Source organism: Chiloscyllium punctatum, chromosome 12 (assembly GCF_047496795.1).
Source record: "Chiloscyllium punctatum isolate Juve2018m chromosome 12, sChiPun1.3, whole genome shotgun sequence".
Taxonomy (NCBI): Eukaryota; Metazoa; Chordata; class Chondrichthyes; order Orectolobiformes; family Hemiscylliidae; genus Chiloscyllium; species Chiloscyllium punctatum.
Window position 1 is genome coordinate 63,868,175 of NC_092750.1, and position 13,158 is coordinate 63,881,332.

Sequence of the window (13,158 nt, forward strand, 5' to 3'; positions counted from 1 at the left end):
ATAAACTTGTCAACAAGAATTAGTGCTTCGTTTCAACTGGCTTAGCGTTGGAAGAACACCACTCACCTCAGATAATGATACTCTACCCTAAGCCACATGCACTAATTGGAAAGATGCAGCACATTTTCTGAACACAGGTGCAGCGGAGATCAGCTCACGATAGAATTTATTGTAAGCTACACACATTTTAGGTCCAAGTGCCCTGAAGTATATCATTAATATCTGCTCAAGTCACTTCAAAATACTCAAAACTTAAAAAGGTTGATGATTCAGGGTCCACTCAGGACTTGAGCATATCACCTTGACTGACATTCCAGTGTAGCATTGATGGCACGATACATTGGAATCCTTTCTTTGAATCTCCATTGATTTGAGCAGGGATTAAACATACTTGACAACACAAAGAAGAACAGGGAATTCTTCTGTTGTACAAGAATACATTTTGTGCTCAAAACAACACTATTAAGAATATCAAGTACTTGTTTCTCCTTTGGTTGCTTGTTTTACCTTGCGAGGCAAAGTTTTTAACCACATGCCAATGCAACAGATATCCCATTTGAAGGTAATATATTTTAAGTGAAGTATTTGGCAATGTTACTGTAACAAACTGGGGCAGAAGTTGAAAGTTCTCTGCTTACCTCTTTACAACCAGGATTGTCAACGAGTTCACAATTGCTGGCGTGTAGTGGCTGTCCAGCATTGACTGGGTTCAATACCACTTTGTCTCCAATCACAACCTTACAGGGAGAAAAACGGCCAAATTAGGCTACGAGTATGCATGCTTATGACATTACTCCAGAACACACAACTTATTATGAAATACAAAGCTTAAATCAAGGTTTTCAGATGAATGGCTAGATCATCATATCAGAAGAGAACTGATTTATATCTTACTGAGTATCAAGTCTGGCTTTTATTTCGGCTGCCAAGTTTCTTCTCTCCCTGTCTGTAGATGACAACTCCTTGTTTGAATACAATTCTCAAGATTGAACTGTGCTCTGTCACTTCAAAGTCAAGTGGCCATTGTGACAAGGTATTTGCATATTGTTGGCTATTGGACTCTAGGGATGCGGAAACTAAGCACATACTGCTGCTAAAGGCACATACTCTTGCAAGAAACGTGACTGGCAATCAGGAGCAAGAACTGTTTTTTTATAAGCACCAAGGTTGATTGCAGCGCATTTATCACCACCCAGACAGAAATCAGAAAGGGTATCAAGCTTAGACATTTCCTGAGTCATCCAAGAAGGGAGGGGAAGCAAACAGAAGTTGACAGTCAGATTTAAATGCAGTTTCTTGGTGCCATATCAATAACAGCACAAAAGGAGGCCTTATGACAACTTGTGAACTGGCTTGTGGAAAGTTTCATCTTGCTAAATCCTGTAGCCCTGCCTTTTGGCTGCAGCCTTGAATTTCTCATCTTCAGCTGACTCCCTTTTAAAATCATTTATGGAATTAGCTTCTGCCATTTCAGATAAAGCGTTTCACATCTTGACAACTCCTGGGAGAACAAAATTTCTCATCTCCCTCCAGACCATTACTAATTACTTCAAATCGATGACCTTTAGTTATTTAAAACACTCCATTGCATTAGTCAGGCATAACTTGCTTTTATCCATGCTGGCTCTCCCCAATTAACCCATGCCTTTTCAAGTGGAGGTCTGTTTTGTCCCTAAAAATATTTTACACTAACTGTTCCAAGACCATCATTAAGCTGATTGTAGTTTCAAGGATTAACCGTCCCTTCTCTTACTGAAAAAAAATGTAGTAACATTTTGAAAAGGATTCTGACAAAAGGGAGAGAGATACGATTGCTAAATTTCATGTGGACACAAAGACAGGTATGAAAGTTGGTAAGTAGAAGGAAGCTACAAAAAGACAACGATAGGTTACGTGAACAGGCAAAGATGTGGCAAAGGGAATAGCAAGTGGGAGTCTAAATTGGTATATTATCTCAATGATGGAGTCTTTGCAGTTACGGGAGACACAAGGATTTGGACATCATATTATCATACAAGTTTAAAATGTAGGCACAACACAAGATAATATAATTTTTTTTGCCAGAGAGTGGAATTAAAATAAAAGGGAGGTTACGCTTCAGTTATCCATATGAGACACTGCACGTGGAATACCACACACAAGTCATCTCATTTAAGGATAGATGTAAGTGCATTGAAGTCAGTTCAGAGAAGGTTTTCTTGAATAATACCTGCAACGTGAGGATTGTCTTGAGGAAAGATGGGACAGTCTAGGCTTTTATCTGCTACAGTTTAGAAGAGCAAGAGGTGACTTGAATAAACATTCAAGATCTTGAGGGGTTTTGACATTTAGATGTGGTTTCTTCTTATTGCAGAACCTAAAACTAGGGGGTCATGGCTTTTTTTCCCCCCCCAGTCATGATCGCCCATTGAAAACAAAGATGGGGAAAATTTTATTCTCAGCAGTACAAGAATCTGGAACAGTTCCTGACATAGTTGGTGCAAGTAGATTCATTGAATATTTTGAGACAGGTGTTCGGATTCTTGTGAAGGACAGACATGAATGAATCTCAGGGCAAGCCTTGATCTAATTAAATAGCAGAATAGACTTGAGGGGCTGAATGGTCTCCTGCTTCTAATTTGTACTTTTGTGCACACGCTCATATAGATAACTGCATTCCTCTCAATCTGGCCTCGCGTGCTTCCAATTTTAATCATTCCAGTATTGTGGTTACAACCTCAGTTTCGTCAGCCTGACTTTGGAATTCGCACCCGAGAAGTCTCGTACTACTTTTTCCCTTGGATTTAGTATCTCACGTGATAGCTCAGTTTGTAATGCTCCTGTGAAGGGCTTTAGGATGTTTTTATCATCTTAAAATCACACTATGCAACTCACATAAATGTCAGTTTTGTTGTTTAAATCATTCTATTCCTTAGTTTAGCCCAATGCCATTCTCCATTTCACCCCCAAGTAACACAAATCTCCCTTCACTTACACTGTCGCCTATGGACCGCAGCTTGTAGAATGGTTGGATGTAAAACCAGGAGCCTTCATTGCCAGCAGCATCCAGTGTAACCCTCATAGCATTCTTCTCTAATAGGGCTGGTAATCTCTTGTTTACAGTCAGGTACTTATTGCTTTTCAGATGCAACAGCTACAAAAGTCACAAGATCATGTTACTGAACTGGGATAACATGCATGCGTATGCCGACAGACAGATTACAAATACAGTTATATAAATGCACAATTTAAGGGAATGCAGCCCCAAATTATCCTGCACTTTCAAAGGGGACACCTTCTCAAACTCATCATTCAAACCAACTGCACATCCTTGCAGCAATTACATTCAATGTTTCTCTGTCAGTCACTGGAGCTGAATTAGAACAATAGCAATCATTGAAGTATTAAACTCTAGCTTAAGGCACTCTTAGAAGCAAACACGATTGTGAAATCACTGTTTGCAAATGCCCTGGGGGTCGGGGGTGGCGCCCAGTCAAGTCAGCAGCACAAGTGCTTGGCCTGTAGTGACCTGGTCCAGGCAATTGATACCGGGACCAGTGGAACTTGCAGGACTGAAGTGGACAAACTTTATAAAACAAGGGTAAGGATATCAAGAATAAGCATCAAAAAGGTGGGTGGGCTAACTAGAGTTCAGGTACAGATTAATCATCATCTGACAGAATAGCACAGCAGGTTTGAGGGCCTATTCATGCTGCAATATAGATAGTTGGAGATAAATCTACAACAAACAATTGCAGTCTTTACACATGGCACATGCCCACTTAGTGGATTAGTGGTGCTGGAAGAGCACAGCAGTTCAGGCAGCATCCAAGTAGCTTCGAAATCGACGTTTCAGGCAAACTTTTGCCCGAAACGTCGATTTTGAAGTTACTTGGATGCTGCCTGAACTGCTGTGCTCTTCCAGCACCACTAATCCAGAATCTGGTTTCCAGCATCTGCAGTCATTGTTTTTACCGACATGCCCAGTTAGTGTCTTGTTTCATCAACTGTGGCAATCCATAAAAATACAAGACAAACAGAACCACTTCTCTCTGGCATATCTGAAAAGGTAGGGAGCACACTGACCAAAACAACAGTAACAGAAGTTCTTCTTGTATGAATGGAATCCATGTCTTCAAGGGATCAGTTCATTCAGGATACTGGATATTATTGATAATTGGTGTGAAGAAATCAAACGCCAAGGGAGAGGGCTGTTGGGGCACAGTGGTAGTCGTACTGCCACCTCTAAGTCAGGTGGCCTGGGTTCAAGTTCCATCTGCTCCAGAGATGTGGCATAACCTATGAGCATGTTGATTACAAATATCTGAAGTACATTACACATTTTATAAGTTTTGAGTTAGTCTGTTCTAATTTATACATATAAAGTCAGGGGAATGCATCTTAATTGCCACCTACCACACCTCAGCTGTGTGCAATTTCCATGATGTTTTGCAATTTTAATGGCCCATTCTTTACTTTTAAAGTATTTCTACTTGAATTGAATCGCTCTTCTGAACCCCCTCTGCTTCCCTTTGATTGATTGATTTTTTTTCACTGTCTTGGTACATGCGACAACAAAAAAGGTGTTGGTTTGCATGATGTACAGGCAGATCAGACTGTACCAAGTGCATCAGAGTAGCAGAACACAGTGTTCCATAGTGAAGATACGGACAGAGAGAGTGGTAACAGGGTAGCAGCTGTGCTTGAATCTGCTTGTGTGTGTATTTAACCTTTTAAACCTTCTGCCTGATGGAAGAGGGTGGGGGAAGAGCGTAACCAGAATGGGATGGGGTCTTAGATCATGTTGGTTGCTTTCGAGGCAGTGGGAAGTTTCGATGCAGTCAATAGATAGAAGATTAGTTTGCGTGATGAACTGCTGTGTTCACAACTCTGTTGTTTCTTGCAGTTTTGTGAAGGGCAGTTGCTACACCATGGATCCAGATAGGATGCTTTCTAGAGTAGAGTACATCTGTAAAAATTGTTAAGTGTCTTTGTGGACATGACGAATTTCCCCCTCCTCCTGGGGAAGTACAGACCTTGTTGTTGTTGCTGTTGGTAGGGGCGGGGTGGGAGGTGGGGTGCTGATTTTGCAGTCTTGCAGGACACTGGCGTTGAGGATTACACACATTCAGGGCTGGGTCTCATCAGTCCCATGTGTGACAATAAGAGCAAGAAGGTAAGAGAGCTTTTTACCCGGCTCAAATAATTTTCACAGACATTTACCACACCATGCCAGCTGCTTATATCTAAAAAGTGTATTTAATGACTTACTCTATACATCAAGAACCTGCTCCAAGGCACCTTCTCAGAGTTAAAGAATCTCTACAGAGCAGAGAGACGCAATTTGGCCCATTGAGTCTGCACAAAACCTCTGAAGAGCATCCAAACCAGACCCAGCCCCCACTACCCTACCCCTGTAAAGCTAATTTGGCATGGCCAAACCACCCAAGCTACACATATTTGGATTGCAGGAGGAAACCAGAGCATCCAGAGGAAACCCATGCAAGCATGGGGAAAACATGTAATCAGCTAATTTTCATTTTCCAGCACCATTTAGAATGCAATGTAACATTAGATGCTGTGAAGTCACACCTGATGGCTTTATTGTGGTGTAAATCCAGGGTCAGGAGTCCCACTTCACTGCCAGTGGGAATCTTGCTTTCCCGCAGAATTGGGATCAGTCTCGTTTAGAAAGCACACACGTTGCAGAGGAAAATTACCTCCCCAGCATCAACAATGGTCATGTGAAGGCAACCTTAACATTGATCAAACAGTCGTCATGAGAAAGGCACACCAGTTCTAGGCTGTGCCCCAATGAAATGATGAAATGATGTTTCAGGTATACTCTAATCTCCCTTTTTTTGATTCTAGAGGGGCCTTCTGTTTATTCCAGCTGGGGGTTTTTTCCCCATAGCCTCAAAAACATTGCTCACTTTAATGTACTACTGTCAACAGAGCAGTAATGTATATAAAAGCAAATTACTGCGGATGCTGGAATCTGAAACCAAAAGAGAACATGCTGGAAAATCTCAGCAGGTCTGGCAGCATCTGTAAGGAGAGAAAAGAGCTGACGTCGAGTCTAACTGACCCTTTGACAAAGGGTCAGTTAGACTCGAAACGTTGGCTCTTTTCTCTCCTTACAGATGCTGCCAGACCTGCTGAGATTTTCCAGCATGCTCTCTTTTGGTAATGTATATAATAGTTCGTTGAAAAAATTACAAGCACTTTAATAGTAGCACTGAGAAAGCAAATGAACTTTAGGAATGAAAAAAAATGGCTGTGATATTGTTCGCCTGCATCACACTTGCCTGAATAACATTGCCGTATTGAATAATTGTTCCGAGCAGCTTCCGGTTTTCAGATTCATTCTGTTTCTTTTCCAGGTCCGAAGCGTGCTGTGGAGATAGTTTGCAGATGTTAACACGCTGCTAATGTACAACTTAGCACCAGAACACACTGCATTTCTACCGAGGGGACAACGATTATGCCTGACACACTGGGTCATGAAACAAGCAGCATCGCACGAGACTCTTCAGTCCATCTCGTCCAAACCACACTGTTCCCTCAACGATCCTGCTTCCTCAGCCAATATTTATTCTTTAATAAAACAGGTGTAGATATTGACCTACAGCACGTTGGGTGGGCTAGGAGATTAAACTAGAATGAAATGCAAAGGAAAAACCACGAAACTTGATGCAATCAGTAGTAAGGTCACAGGTTTTTTTTTTAAAAAAGTGTTTGTGCCAGGTTGAAGCAAAGAGGGTGCATTTGTTCACATCAAGGCTTGTAACTCAGCAGTAACGGAGTGAACTGTCACACCATCCCTGAAAAGGCTGAAGGTTTGTTTAAAACAAGCAGATAATCAAATGTGATAATGTGGATTATTTATCAGTTGATTCGGGATTGTCACGGAATCGTGCTGTATAACATCATATGGATGACACGCAAGTGGTGAACAGTGAGCACAAGCTCAAGTTTAATGTCAACGTTCATTTGGAAGTGCTTTCAGGTATCTGGCAGTTGTGATAGTCGCTGTGTAAGTGCAAGCCTTTTGACTTGGAGGCCAAGCCCGGTCAGTGTCGGTGTAGCTTATTAGCGTCCTGTTGACTAAGTTGCTCTCTGCTTTCTTTTTTTAAACAGCTGAGTCATTTTTAATAGTGTGAGAAATGGTTTCTGAAGTTAATTGTTGGGTTGGGCGTATCTTGTCTCTATGAATAATGAGCACGTTGTTTGAACACTTGATCGGACAAAATCAGTTGATGTTTTTTGTTGAAACGGAGTTTCCAAATTTTCCAACCTAAATTTGATTTTGAACAATCCTAGAAAATGTAGTGCGCTGCAATCTTTTTTTTTAAAACAAAACTTGTTTAATTTAATTAAATTTAAACTGGACTGAAAGCAAACTTGCATTTGGAAAGCTCCTTTCATGATGCCAGGGCATCCCTGAAGCACCTTTTTTTTGGAAAGGCTGACTGTTTGAACACCTGAAATGCAGCAGCCAATTTGTGCACAGCGAGCTCCTTTTTAAAAATGTCAGTGCACTGATAAACAGCTAATCTGTGTATCCTTTTTGTTCCCACTTTCCCTGGTCTTTCAGGGTTTGCTCTGGATATCAACAACCCAAGACAGTTCTAACAACTAGATATACTCAAACCACACTACACTGCAAAGATAAATTGCAAAAATAATACGCATACCATACTTACAATCCAAGTAAACTCTTTCACATGAAATTGTCTGCAAATCAGACCAGAACTGATCAACCTGCTCCATCCCAACTTCTTGTCATTGATTAATTAACCTCTCCAAGATAGCTATAGTGAAGCAAGCTGTTTTTTATTCTTTCCATACATAGAAGCTGTATAGTACATTCAAAGTCTTGGCACAATCCAGGCTCCAGCAAACGATCAGCCTGACAAATGGCAAAAATCACAAATGTATCAAGTTTTCCACGAGTTTTATCACTAAGCTCATTAAGACTTGCTTCTGACTCCTTGGAAAGTTGCTCACCTCTTGCCTTTAATGAACGTTGACATTAAACTTGAGCTTGTGCTCACTGTTCACCACTTGCGTGTCATCCATATGATGTTATACAGCACGATTCCGTGACAATCCCGAATCAACTGATAAATAATCCACATTATCACATTTGATTCTCTGCTTGTTTTAAACAAACCTTCAGCCTTTTCAGGGATGGTGTAACAGTTCACTCCGTTACTGCTGAGTTATAAGCCTTGATGTGAACAAGGCTTTGCTCCAACTTGACACAAACACTTTAAAAAAACCTGTGACCTTACATTTGAATTGTTAAAGATGCAAAAAGGAACCATTTGGTTCACATGCCTGTAATAATTTGTTTTTACTAAGTGCCAGTATTCTGTATTTTCCCCATATCTCTGCTCACTATTTCTATTCAAATAATCTTTGGACCAGTCTCTCCCACATTTCCAGGTTGTGCATTTGATACCTCAAATGCCCACTGTGAAAAGTCTTTTCTCATATCGCCCTTGCTTCATTTGTTCATCACTTTAAATTAAGCCCTTGTTTCCTTCAAGAGCAAGAACATTATTTCACCAGCTACTGTCAGGTTTGCTCATGATTTTAACAATCTCCATCAAATCTCTTTTCACCTTTTCCAACTTCTTCAATCTATTCCCATCGTGGATGTCTCTAATTCCCAGAACCATTCTAGTCAACTGCTTTGGCTTTCGATCCAATGCATTCCCATCTTTCTTATAATGTCAAACAATTGTACACAGCACCGGGCTGAAGTCTATCAAGTGTCTAACATAAATTCACCATCACCTCCTTGCTCTTGTACTCATGTTCCTATTAATAACATTAAGACAACTATGCACTAACTGCTCTTTCCACTGGTCCTCTCACCTTCTATGAACATACACACTTGTATTCCTGCATCCCCTTTAGAATTTGTAACCCTTATTTTCTGCTGTTCTCAACTAATCACCTTGGATTTCTCTGCATGGAATCTAATCTGCCACCTATCCACCCACTTGACCAACATGCCAAAGTCACTTGTACTTTATAGTTAACTAAGCACTTCTGAACCAGAATCTGTTGTAATGTAGGAAGCATTGCAGCCAATTTTCTCACAAAACTCCCAGAAGCAGAAATGTAGTGCTGTCCAGATGATTTGTTTTTGTGATGTGATGGATGAATATTGTCAGGGACACCAGGGAGAATTAATCAGCTCTGTTCACAAATCGGTGCCATGGCTTCTTTTATATCCACACAGATAGGATACAGGGATTGTTTCAATGCCTCATTCAGAAGGCAGAATCTCTGACACTGTGCTGCTCCCTCAGACTTGGACTGGAATGCCAGCCTTACTTTTTCACAACGCCTGAACTAGGAATTGTAGCTGCTCTGTAACTTTCTGACCCAGAGGTTCAAGTGCTCCCCACTCAGTCGCAGTTAATATAAATGGCAGAAGACACCAACATTTCAGGCAAGATTACAGTGAAAGGATTGACATTAACATCTAGCACAAACGTCAGTGCATCAAAAATAAAAATCTGAAAAGCTGTAAAAAGAAAGCAAGCTAGTCATTTCCATTTTTTTGCATTCTGTGCACATAAAACCAAGGATAGAAAAATTGTTTTAGAAATAAAGGAAACTTTTTTTTAAAAACTGAGCAGTTCTGAGAAACATTGACGTAATTTTAAGTTTGCTGTCTAGAGACTCAACACATTTCACTGAAAACCAGCAGTAGTCTGTGACCTTTGGGAAAGTAGTAGCTTTCAGCATCTGAACTGATTAGCAGAGAGAGAGGGTAAAAGAAAAGGAGAAAGAATAACTTGAATTTCTATTGTGCCTTCCATTCCCCAGGACTCCCACAAGGCGTTTTGTATTCAGTGAAAGCACTTTGACACGTCTTCACTGTTGCATTTTCGGGAAACAGCTAATTTGCGCACAGCATGGCCCAACAAACAGCATTGAGATAATGACCAGAATAATTGGAGTTGTAGTGACGTTGGTTGAAGGGTAAATATTGGCCAGGACACCACCTCCGCTCTTCTCGATGACATGCAAACTTTTACATTCACCTAAGACAACAGCAGGGGTCTTTGTTTAACATCTCCTCCCAAAGACAGTACTTGCACTGCTCAGTCTTGCACTGAAGCTTGAACAATTTTGGATTCAGAAGTACTGGAGCTCACATTAAAGCTAAGAGTTGCTGATTGGTTATTAAAATGTTCCATCTTGTTCGTCCATCAATTCCACGTGCTAGCTGTCAAAGTTGGTTCAGCGCCCTACAGTAGGGGAAAGGGTAGCAGGAAGACTACTGAAGGAGTCAAAAATCCTTTCACATTAATTTCCTGATGGTAATTACAGCAGGAACCAATGTGCTCTCTTCCAGCACAGCCTCATCGTTACTTTATTGTTATTGATACGAGAACGGCCTTCAACATACCTGTCCCTGAAGTGTAAACCCAGTGTAAAGCTGCACAGATGCAGACGAAATCTAAACCAACGCAATTAGCAAAAACTAGATCAGGAGGCCCTAGCACATCTATTAATATGTAGAAAACTTTGCATATTTCACACACTTGCTTAAAGCATTTTATTTGAAACATTCTCTGACCCACCACAAGCAATGACACCCCTATTACATGATTTATAGGTATCCTAATATGATCTGCTAAGGCCTTCAAGGCTGTTTAATTTAACAGCCTCAGAATTTAATAAAATTAGTAGCAAGTTCCTCTCCAAGCAACTCAGCAACATGAGTTGGAATTATAACACCATTCCTTCAGATTAGCTCACTCCCGTACAGCATTGTGGGCAGGATACCAACACCAAATGGACTGTGGTAGTTCAAAGAGCCAGCTAGGGATCGGCAATAAATGCTGGCGCAGCCAAGAAAGCCCACACCCACCGAAAGAATGAAAAAAAACACAAGTTGTTGAGCTATGGGCTCCACTAGACTTTATAATAGACTTGCCAAAAAGGTTGCAGCCCATGGAATTAGGAGAGACAATGGCAGCTTGGATACAAAGTATGCAGAAGCAGTCATGTAAAGGGTAGTTTTATTGGTTACAGTATATAGCAAGAGTCCCCAGGGCTCAGTACTCCGACTGCCCCTTTCTTTTTATGTAAATCTGGATGTTCAGGGCAAAAATTTCATAATTTGTAGATGGTTTGAAACTATTATAATCCGTGAGGAGGATAGTGATGGCAATCAAGAAGACAAAGGTAGGCTGGTGGAATGAGCAGGTATACGGTAAACCAAATGTCAGGCAGAGACATGTGAAGCAATGTATTTGTTTGGAGCAATGAGGAGATGCAGCATAACTGGAGAAAGAATTTTAAATACGATGCAGCATCAGGGTATAATGTGCCCATATCACTGAAGATGGAAGGGTGAGGCTGAGAACGTAATTAATGAGGTACATGAAATTCTACTGCTTCATTAAAAGAGGAAGGTGGAGTCCTGTGTCTTGTGGCTCTATGCCAGGAAGCCCAAGTTTAAGTCCCACCTGTCCCAGATGAGTCATAATACCTTTGAATATGTTGATTAGAATACAAAAGGAGAGAGAGGGTGCTAAAGCAAAAAATGTTCCAATGAATCTTTTCAAAACAATGGTTTGGCCTCCGTTAAAATACAATTCTAAACGATGCACATGGGGAAGGATGTGAGGTTTTAAAAGATTTTGCAGAGAAACAAAATAAAGAGAACGGGTCCAACGATAAGAGACCTCTGTTACACAGGCAAATGGGGATGCTAACAGAGGAGAGGTTTGACAGAAGATTTGATAAAAGGTGTTCAAAAGCATAAGGAAATCTCAGGGACATTAGCTGGAAAGAAACTGTTCTCACTGCAGAAAGGGTTAAGGTCAGAGTTTGGCTAACACACTTGGATCAGAGTTGACATTGAACTTGAGACACTTTCTTTAAGGTTTCCATACACCTGTACCAGACACAGACACAAGGAGAATAAAAGGAATCCAGATTGTAACATCAAGTGCTGTTTAATTCCAAATGCTTCTTGCTGAATTGTACTGTTCCTTCTGAAGAAATTCATAACGGCAGCAAAAAGGCTGAAAAGACACCGTGGCACTCATATGAAACATCTGAAAGAGATTTCTTCAATTTTTGCTGACAGAATTTTATATTGAACATTTAAGGGACACATTAGATACAGACTAAAGTCACTAACTTAAAATTACTAAAAGAGGAGCCTGCACAGTGCAAAATAAGTCAAAATGAAAATTATCAACTTTTTTTAAATAAAGGAATACAATTCTGGATCCTTGCTCAAGCGCTAGCACAATCTGGGGAAAGGTCACCAGCCCCAAAATGTTAACGTAGACTTCTCTGCACAGATTCGGCTAGACTTGCTGGGCTTTTCCAGCAACTTGGTTTTTGTTTACGACTTGCAGCATCACTGTTCTTTCTGCATTTACTAGCATGATGTTGCTCATCGTAATGGCATTGTCTATAACACTTTTGAATCTGCATCTGGAGCCTTCGTCTGTACTCCCAAAATGGCAAAAGCAGCTACAAGATTTCAACAGCATAATGACAGGTTTACAATACCAGATGGCAACAGGAAAGCTTCACTTCTCTACGATGGTGAGGAAGAATCGGAAGGTATTTTAACTTGGTCCAATTACCCTTGAGCAAAATGACCACTGTGCAGCAAAAGAAAAATACATGACAGTCTATTCTGTGAAGAAAAAGCCACCTAGAAAACAACCATCTTCTAATGTACTGTACAAAGATAACTTACCATCATCGCACACACTTGAGGCAACCGACAATCAAATTGACTTGGATGACACCAAGCATGTTGTGAGGGAAATCATAACACAAATCAACCCAAGGTTGATATTTCAGTCAGCCAGCCATGCCAACAAGCACTTGAGGACAACAGAAAAGGTGTCAGAGTTGGTGGAGTTAGCATGATTATCGGTTTCAAAATCCAGAGCTTATGGAAGTGGAGACTGTTAGAAGTAGTTATCAGACTCTAATTAAATTCCTGCAAGCCTGGGTCATCACCACACTGGTGCGCATACCAAACAGTAATAATAAAACACCTCAAACAGGGTTGAAACTCATCCAGAGTTTCCACTGTGGTAATACTTATCCACAATGGACAGAACATCTTGCTAAAAGACAAATAGGGACAATAGAGTGGAAAGTGCAACCACTTTG

The 13,158-nt window shown here is 40.7% G+C and overlaps 1 protein-coding gene across 6 annotated transcripts in view; it reads right to left on the reverse strand.

The window, feature by feature from the left end:
* Nucleotides 1–13,158, reverse strand: part of itpr1b (inositol 1,4,5-trisphosphate receptor, type 1b) — a 521,994-nt gene that overhangs the window by 354,886 nt on the left and 153,950 nt on the right. For all 6 annotated transcript variants that reach the window (XM_072582660.1, XM_072582659.1, XM_072582663.1 and 3 more), the window contains exons 5-7: nucleotides 6,288–6,374; nucleotides 2,975–3,133; nucleotides 639–737 (exon numbers count right to left, since the gene is read on the reverse strand). In XM_072582660.1, coding sequence (XP_072438761.1) covers nucleotides 639–737; nucleotides 2,975–3,133; nucleotides 6,288–6,374 — 345 coding nt within the window. The remainder of the gene's footprint in view (nucleotides 1–638; nucleotides 738–2,974; nucleotides 3,134–6,287; nucleotides 6,375–13,158) is intronic.